This window comes from Carassius gibelio, chromosome B11 (assembly GCF_023724105.1).
Source record: "Carassius gibelio isolate Cgi1373 ecotype wild population from Czech Republic chromosome B11, carGib1.2-hapl.c, whole genome shotgun sequence".
NCBI lineage: Eukaryota > Metazoa > Chordata > Actinopteri > Cypriniformes > Cyprinidae > Carassius > Carassius gibelio.
The window spans coordinates 22,054,598-22,064,234 of NC_068406.1; the positions used below are offsets into that span (position 1 = coordinate 22,054,598).

At 37.1% G+C, this 9,637-nt stretch overlaps 1 protein-coding gene across 1 annotated transcript; it reads left to right on the forward strand.

Annotated features, from left to right (window-relative positions):
• The first annotated feature begins 2,593 nt into the window (after positions 1 to 2,593).
• On the forward strand, positions 2,594 to 5,706 carry krt95 (keratin 95). The gene is made up of 8 exons (XM_052568906.1): positions 2,594 to 3,246; positions 3,343 to 3,425; positions 4,204 to 4,360; positions 4,531 to 4,695; positions 4,825 to 4,950; positions 5,160 to 5,380; positions 5,479 to 5,492; positions 5,589 to 5,706. Exons 1-8 carry the CDS (start codon positions 2,782 to 2,784, stop codon positions 5,648 to 5,650), a joined length of 1,293 nt encoding a protein of 430 aa, XP_052424866.1. The 5' UTR covers positions 2,594 to 2,781; the 3' UTR covers positions 5,651 to 5,706.
• Positions 5,707 to 9,637: the final 3,931 nt, after the last annotated feature.

Consider the following 9,637-nt stretch of genomic DNA (forward strand, 5'->3'; position numbering starts at 1 on the left):
ATTATGGTTTCACTTACATATTGGTTGTTATTGAACAGAGAATAAAAATGAAGAAATAACGCGTATAATACACCTAAAAATGTCCAGTTTGATACACCTATGACTGTTTCATTTCATACAGATGTTTGACAGTTTATTATTTAAATTAAAACTTAATCATTCCTGCGCCCCAGAAAGTCAACAATAACCAACTTTAATTACTTTAACCCTGTAGCACTCTGACATATCATCGTGAAGTGCTTTGAGAGCTTGTCATGACTAACATCAATGCCACTGTCTCACCCATACCAGACCCCTTACAGTCTACTTAGACACAACTCTCCACTGCAGATACATATCACAAGTCGTCCTCAGGCACACTTTATAACGTGATCTTTATTTGTCACAGATGCTAAGATATATGACCATGCTCCCTCTAACATCCGGGACCACAACCATCAACTTAAAGCTCTAATTAGATGACTGCCTGACCCTAATACCACAACTATTAGTGAATGAATGACTATAATTGGCAAAGCTATAATTTCTCAGTGCCAGTAAGTATTTCTTAGAACTGAGAAAAAAAACATTTACATTTAGTCATTTAGCAGATGCTTTTATCCAAAGTGACTTGCATATGAGGACAACAGTGCAGTGGCAAGTCCTGGTTAGTATAACACAGTACATACAGCAAGTATAAAAAAAAAGAAAAGAAAAAAAAAAGAAAAATTGAATTGAAAAAGAATAGAGAATTCTAGTGTTATAGGATGATTAAAATGTCATAAAAGTGTAATTCAGATAAATGTCATCAATTTTGAAAGGCACGGCCATTGCATCAACCAGTAAAAAATCAATTAAAGTTGAATTCAACAGAGTCGATAACTTCTGAAGAGAGAAGAATTCTGAAGAAATGTACAGTTCGATAGAAGAGATGCAGGAGTTTTACAGCACATTTACTTTTAATGTCTATGTTTTTTGTGCTATGTCTCAAATCGTTTTTATATTTATCTACTAGAAATTCAAGGAGACATTACACTTAAAGTCAAGTACAAACAGTCTTCTGACTGTAGTTTTAACCTTCTTAATAGTACATTATACTCTTTGTTTTTAAGACTACTATTACTATAATAAGAACACAATTAACTAAACCAATGACACCTTGTTAATCTAGCCCTAGTGACTCTTAACAACTTAATGAGTGATCAATTATACTATTCAAAACTATTATCATTTAACTACACTAAATCATAGCTTAATTTAAAACCAAATTAAAAGATAGGGTGAGGCTATAATTTTCTCTACAGTCACTGAAGCAATTGCAACTGGCCATTTTCATAGCCAAATAAAAGCAGGTGTTCGACTAAACAGGGGTGAGAATGTGTTATCAGCTTAATCATGAGCTGATAAAACTTATCAAATGTGCCACTTGAGCACATCAGAGAAAGCTTCCGTTTGTTACTATACCCATGATACTTCCACACTGGCACCATAAAGCTATTATTGCAATGGCCTACGGATCAAATATAATGTGGCTGGTTAGCAATAACTAAACCCACTGAGCGCTAGTATAGTATAAAATTGCTTTTGCTGTGAAATATTCACTGTGTATTGGATGATTTCTCAAAAGAACAAAAAAATCACTATAATTCTCAACAGAACATAATGAATCCCACTGTGCCATTCGAGGAATTAGTTAAAATTTATTTTTCATTAATTTTGTGCTTGTGCACAAGCAACCCTAAAGGCTATAATTCTGATATTTCTCTCACACACTTATGGCCTGGTCACTCCAAGATTAATATTTGGGAATCACACACACACACACACACACACACACACACACACACACACACACACACACACACACACACACACACACACGCACACATATATATATATATATATATATATTGAGAGAGAGAGAGAAAGAGAGAGAGAGATTAGTGCTGTCAAATGATTATTCGTGATTAATTGCATCCAAAATAAGTAAAAAATGTTTTACAATATATGTGTGCATATTTTTCTTAAATATATACATGCATATGTTTGTATTTATATAAACATAATATATATTCAAACATACAACAAATAAAAGCTTTTGTTTTGGATGTGATTAATCGCGATTAATCGTTTGACAGCAATATATGTACAGAATGTTTTTATTTATTTTATTTTTTTTGGTCACATCCCCAGAGCTGCTGCTGTTACATTAAACTATGACTTGGTAGTGCTCTTGAACAAGGTATTTGTCTCAGTCGGGTCTAACAGGCCTTTTAACCCTTCCATCTTAACTTTTTAGGAGAGACCAGTAGTTTTAGCATGACAAGCCAGGTCAATATAAACCATTATAGCACTGTAAGGAAAATACAGCAGTCAAAATTTAAAGTGGATCAAAAGTTCAGTTCATCAAAGTTGTCCTAAGACAGGGACGCATTTTGGTTTTAAGTTTTAGGACAACTTTGATGAAAGGTTTTGTTCCACATTAAATGTTGACTAGTGTATAATAATAAAGGAGATAAATAAATGAACTGAAAATGTCATTCGGTTTTTACAAATCTAACCTTGCATGACCTTAAACATGCATAAACTCCCTTTTCTGCCCTTAACTGTCAAAGGGCGTTAAGCTGGCACAGAACACTTCTCACACACTCACACCCTGTCTCCTTCTCCCACAAAGTGCAGGAGCCGCCCTGGATCTGCATCTCTATAAGAGGTAAGAGACGGGCTCAAAGTTCCCATCTTCGTCAGGAGAACTCTAACGGTTTGCTCTCTGGTTTTATCTCCTCTCCGTGTCCATCCACCATGTCTTTCTCTCTCCGTACATCATCCAACCTCAGTCCCAAGAGCATGGTTTCTAAGTCCACAGTCACTCCAATTCACTGTGGTTCGATATCTTCTTGCGGACCCAAAGCCTACAGTGTTTATGGCTGTGGTTTTGGAGGAAGCACCCGCATCTCTTCCTCCAGAGTTGGCTGCTATCCAAATCTGCAGAGCAAAATCAGTGGAGGAAACGTATGTTATGGCAAACCGTACAGCGGAGGATTCGGAATCACGCTCGGGAACTGCGACTACATCCAGGTGAATGAGAAGTGCACCATGCAGAACCTGAACGACCGTCTGGCGTCCTACCTGGAGAAGGTGCGCTCGCTGGAGGCTGCCAATGCCAATCTGGAGAGGCAGATCTGTGAGTACTATGAGAAGAAGGGGCCGATCGCACAGAGAGACTACAGTCCCTACTGGAACACCATCAACTGCCTGAAGGAAAAGGTACTCCTGGTACTTTTTTTAATGGATGGAATGATGGAAAACATTTATAGTATGCACCACATTAATATATATTTACAACAATGTTTTACATTGTAGATTGAAGCTGCTACCATCAACAACGCCAACATCCTCCTGCAGTTCGACAACTCTAAACTGGCTGCTGATGACTTCAGGATAAAGTGAGTTCTGTCAAATAACCTTCCTCTGTAACCATAGCTTGATAACTTTAGCATAAACTATTAAAAGGTTAGTTCATCTAAAAATTAAAATCATGTAATTAATTACTCACCTTCATGTCGTTCCTAACCCATAAGACTTTTGTTCATCTTCGGAACACAAATTTAGATATTTTCGATGAAATCCGAGAGCTTCTGATCCTCTCACAGACAACTCCACAACTACCACGTTCAAGGCCCAGAAAAGTAGTAAGGACATCATTAAAATAGTCCATGTGACATCGGTGGTTTAACCATTATTTACAAAGTTATGAGAACACTTGTTGTGTTCAAAGAAAAAAGTTAAGACTTTATTCAACCAATTCTTCTCTTCCATCTCAGTCTTCGATGCGCAAATTACAAGATTACCTCAGCTCATGCGTGTGGTGCTGCTAACACAGGAGCATAGCAGGTCCAACTCTCTTAGTTCACTGTATGTATATTCTGGTTCATGTAAGTAAGGCTGGGCAAAAAAAAGCAAATCATCCTTTCTCATCCAGCCTCAGCATATCTGAGTTCTCCAAAGGGGTAGTTTCATTGCTTTCTATGCAGGGTCAGAAAGCTGTCAGATTGAATCAAAAATATTCAAAAAATGTGTTTTCTGAAGATTTCAGGTGTGGAATGATGTGAGGGTGAGTAATTAATCACAAAAGTTTATTTTTGGGTGGACTATTCCTTTAAGAGTTTGTATTTCATACATGAATGGTGACTTTGTTCGCCTTCCTGTACATCCAACATTTAGATATCAGCAAGAGTTAGCTGTGCGACAGTCTGTGGAGGCTGACATCGCTAACCTGCGGCCCTTGCTGGACCAGATGACCCTGACCAAGGCCGACCTGAAGATAAAGATCGAGGGTCTGCAGGAAGATCTAGCATGTTTGAAGAAGAACCACCAGGAGGTTTGACATAGTTTGCCTGTCTCAGATATAATTATGTGTAACTGGTCTTTGTGCCATAAGCAGTATGAAGCCTAGCTTGGTGTAGAATTATGTTTGTTGGTTTTTTATATATAGTTTTAAATAAAAATGCCTTAGTCAAGAATTGATTCTTGAGTCATGTGTGTTTATAGGATGTGGCAGCACTACTGTGTCAGCTGACAGACACAGAAGTGTGTGTGGAAGTGGATGCTGCTCCTCAGCAAGACCTGAACAAGGTTTTGGAAGAAATCCGTTGTCATTACGAGAACATCATAGACAAACACCGCAGAGATCAGGAGTGCTGGTTCAAAGAGAAGGTGAGACTTCATCCACTGTTTCTTTGAGTCCTGTGGATGGTTATTTGACGTCATATATTTCTCCAGACTTCTGAGAATACATCACACAGTACAGAATGACAGTGGTGTGTGTTTATGACTCTCTTTAAGACGGCACATCTGTGCAAAGACGTGGCCAACAATACAGAGTGCCTAGAAACCTCTAGGTCACAGATCTCAGATTTGCGGCGTACCTTGCAGTGTCTGGAGATCGAGCTACAGTCTCAAATCAGCATGGTGAGGATACAGGCACATTATAGACGGACTAGCCTGACAAAATATACATTTTGTGTGATTTAAACTCAAAGGTTGGAATGCACAACACCTTTTTACATAATCTAAACAGATTTTAAAACACTAGGTCATCATACACTTTGTAAATGGTTCCTTATAAATTACTTATGAATGAATAAAATGAGTTTTTGTTCTGCTTCTTACCCACACAGAAAAGAGCACTGGAGTGCTCACTGTTGGAAACAGAGGCTAGGTACAGCACTATGCTAGCAGGTTTCCAGAAACACATCGACGCATACGAGGCAGAGCTTTGTCAGGTGCGCAGTGGCATTGAGCAGCAGGGCAGAGACTATGCTGCACTCCTGGACATCAAGAGCCGTCTGGAGCAGGAGATCACTACCTACAGGTGTCTCCTGGAAAAGCAGGACATTAAGTAAGGCTATCTTTTCAAAAATTAGTTGAAATTAGCTGTTGCATTATGTTTTTCTGAAATGACTCCACTAATGCACTCATTTTTCCCCCGTCTTATAGGACTCAAGAACAGGGTAATTAAAATATCTCTTTATGCAGTGGTTGAGGGGGTTGTTTGGGTCAGCTTCTGGGTGCATGCTATTCATTAATCTCTTTTTCCTTCCTTTCAGGTGAGGTATTTGTGTGTGTGACGCCAGCTGACACAATGTTCAAATGTACACAGGTTATATGAACAGCGTTAAATGCAAACAAATAATCCAATGGTGGGTCCTTGTAGTGCAAATGGATTAACACTCTGTAGTTACTGTCTCACCATTAAAGACTGATCGAGAAACATGTCTTGTATATCTGGTTTATTCTGGAATTTTGGGCATCTGCAAAAAGTGGATTTTGCCTTTGTTTATGAGTACATTAAATTCTTTAACATCTATTCTGACTATGAGAGTCATTATGCAAGATTTTGCATAACTTTAACTCTGTAGAACCCATAAATCAATGATAGAACACCACCTGAGATTATGATTTAGATTAATTATATATATTTTGTTGTTGGTGTTGTTTTTAAAATAAATTGTAAATGATATTTGCACATGATTTGAAAATGTTGATAGGTTACAGTAACAGTGAAAATTCCCCCCAAGTCTAAAGCCATGGCAACATATATATGGTGAAAGTTTGGCCCATATGTGCCATGCCTTACCAAAGCCAAATATCATATTTATCAGCGACATTTGGCCCAAACGTTTAAACTGTTTTGGTTACCATAGACTTCCATTGTATGAACAAAAAAATTTCTCACATGATCTCAGTTAATGTTCAAATTAAGAAAGAAAGTCAGACCACGAAGTGCTTTGAAGGTGATGAGGAGAATCTTGAAGCACTGAATACGAAAACTTGAGAACTCCAGCTGCAGTTCTGGATATAATGGAGCTTATTAAAGTTGTGTTTGGTGGAAAGGAGAATTACTGTAGTCGAGTCGAGAAGTAATAAGGCATGAACCAGTGTCTCAGCATCACTAATATTTAAAAAGGGACGTTGTCAACACAGAAAGGAGAAACATTTTTTGTGAACCGACAAGAAGTAGATGTTTAATCAGTGTTGAGATATGATTTAAAGTGTGAAACAGCGCCTCCGTCTGGTCAAGAAATGCAGTCGCTTCATACGAACAGAAATATCACATATCTATAGAAGCAGATTAGTCTCAAATATAATTCACACAAAAAACACGATTCACACATGCGTAGACAATTTCACATGCATGAAACCTAATTCACTTACACACCAAAAAAAAATTCACGTGCGTGAAAAAAATATATATTCACAAAAAGCAATTCACAAGCGCAAAATAAAATTATATATTTATAAAATACATTTCACAAATGCAAAAAACAATTTGTAGATATACAACTGTGCACAAAGACCTTTGAATGTTTAAAATGTACGAGTGTCTGAATGTACGAATCGTCATTTACTACGAATCCACTCGGATTTGTGTGTGTGTGTGTTTTTGGGACTTTCCCATAGACAGTAAAAGAAATGGACACAGCAACCCCATTGGAACTCAATTGTTACAAACATTCTTCCAAATATCTTTGGGTTTATAAGACAACTGGGTAAGTCAATGACAATTAATAAAGACATGATAAAAAGAAACCCACTTTTAACATTCCAGTCGAACACACGTGAACGCATTCTCAGAAATGTAAACTTTGAATTATAAACAGTAAAAGAAAGATTCATATGACTCAAATGATTCACGAACCCGCTCTGAAGTCGCGATCTGACTCAGATGATTCGCGAACCCGCTCTGAAGTCCCGATCTGACTCATATGACTCAAATGATTCGCGGACCCGCTCTGAAGTCGCGATCTGACTCAGATGATTCGCCAACCCGCTCTGAAGTCCCGATCTGACTCATATGACTCAAATGATTCGCGGACCCGCTCTGAAGTTACGATCTGACTCAAATGATTCGCGGACCCGCTCTGAAGTCGCGATCTGACACAAATTATTCGCGAACCCGCTCTGAAGTCCCGATCTGACTCATATGACTCAAATGATTCGCGGACCCGCTCTGAAGTCCCGATCTGACTCATATGACTCAAATGATTCGCGGACCCGCTCTGAAGTCGCGATCTGACACAAATTATTCGCGAACCCGCTCTGAAGTCCCGATCTGACTCATATGACTCAAATGATTCGCGGACCTGCTCTGAATTCGCGATCTGACTCAAATGATTCGTGAACCCGCTCTGAAGTCCCGATCTGACTCATATGACTCAAATGATTCGCGGACCCGCTCTGAAGTCGCGATCTGACACAAATTATTCGCGAACCCGCTCTGAAGTCCCGATCTGACTCATATGACTCAAATGATTCGCGGACCTGCTCTGAATTCGCGATCTGACTCAAATGATTCGCGAATCCGCTCTGACGTCCTGATCTGACTCATATGACTCAAATGATTCGCAGACCCGCTCTGATGTCGCGATCTGATTCGCGAACCCGCTCTTGATCTAACTTTTCTTTTCTTTATTTTAAACAGTTAGAACACAACAATAATTTGCAAATAACAAAATATAAGAAAAATAAAGACAAAGAAAATTTCAGCAAAAAAAAAAAAAAAAAAAAAATGAAGTCCCGATCTGACTCAAATGATTTGCAGACCGCTCTGAAGCATAGACAGTAAAAGAAATGGACACAGCGACCCCTTTGGATTCAACGGATAAAAATAAAGTCAATTAGAAGCACGCACTTCTGCATACTGTGCAGACTCAAACTGAGCTTGATGACATAGATGTCACGTGAACAACCTGTAAGTATATTATATAAAATCTACTGTTGGGTAAGTACATTTTGTATTATTTGATTAACGTGCTTGAGTTTTACTTGTTTGACAAGAAGGAACCGAGAGGAATGATGCCCACATTGTCAACTGAAGTAACTTAGTAAGGCTAAAATGAGCTAACATTAGAAGGCTAAAAGTTACTTATATTGATGTAATTTTTATTGGTACGCTTTAATTAATTATTCAGGGGACATCACAGCCCACCTGTCTTATCAGAAATGTCCTGTTCACTTTCTCACAGTTACACACCTAGTTAAGGGTCTTTATCAAGGGCATCATCATATTAAAGCACACAATCTTTTATACAATAAAAATTAAATCTAATGCATGTTGATAACCTTTTTCTAATGTTTCATTCATTATTCATTCATCTTGTTCCAAGTTTTTTTTTTGGCTGTAAAGATATTTTGAAAATAAGTGCATGTCATTTATCTTTTTATTAAAAACAAATATATTCTCTTCCCTTCAGGTGAAGTGAATGCAACGATGGCAGAACACCTGAAGCACGCTCCAAGAAGAGCTGAGGGTGGAGGTTACACAAGAAATGAGACAAACAGCTGTAATCAGGGGCGATTCTAGGATTTTTTCAACTGGGGGGCACAAGAGGGGCCACGATTAATACAGAGGGGCCAATCTTGTGTTGTTTGAACAGTATATCCAAATCATTTCAAGAGTTCAATAACCTTTAAAATCAGTAATAAACAGTGATACCCTATTATATTTTAATAGCAGTTATTCACTGCTCTAAATTAAAAAAATCAAATACAATTTGTATTAACTTTTCAGTTTACAAAAGTGAAAGAAAAACTGTAATAAATAAAATAATCCAATGTATGAATAGTGTACAACTCACAAATAATAATAATATAATTTATTTATAATAGCCTTATATAATATATATATAATAGCCTTATTTATATAAATGCAGAATAACATGAATAATTCATAGAAATAAATAAACATATAATTTATTAATATAACTAATATAAATTTAATATAATTTCATTATATGTCTTTGTTTATTATCCACATCCCATTCAATTTGCATAGCAGCAGTTGCAGTAAATTTGCATTGATGAATAAACAAAATCAACTTATGTCAAGGCTAATTAATCTTGAGCATATTGATTTAAAAATATCATATATCCATAATTTGTTAGAAAGCTACTTGTTCAAAAAGGTATCTTTAATTTAACATGTAAAATATGTGGATCCTATAAAACAGTTTAGAATAGCTTAATTAGTCCAGTGTTATTTTAGTATTAGTTATTTATTTTGCTATTTAATCATGCATTAAATAATTATGTATGTAATGTTTCTGGGTGTCATCAAATGACGTTTTGTCAATAACTTCTGTGAAGGGAGGGAGAG

Coding starts and splice junctions, on each gene's coding strand:
- krt95 (XM_052568906.1), top strand. CDS start 2,782: ATGTCTTTCTCTCTCCGTACATCATCCAACCTCAGTCCCAAGAGCATG. Junction 4,361..4,530: donor TGAAGAAGAACCACCAGGAG/GTTTGACATAGT, acceptor GTGTGTTTATAG/GATGTGGCAGCACTACTGTG. Junction 4,951..5,159: donor TACAGTCTCAAATCAGCATG/GTGAGGATACAG, acceptor TTACCCACACAG/AAAAGAGCACTGGAGTGCTC.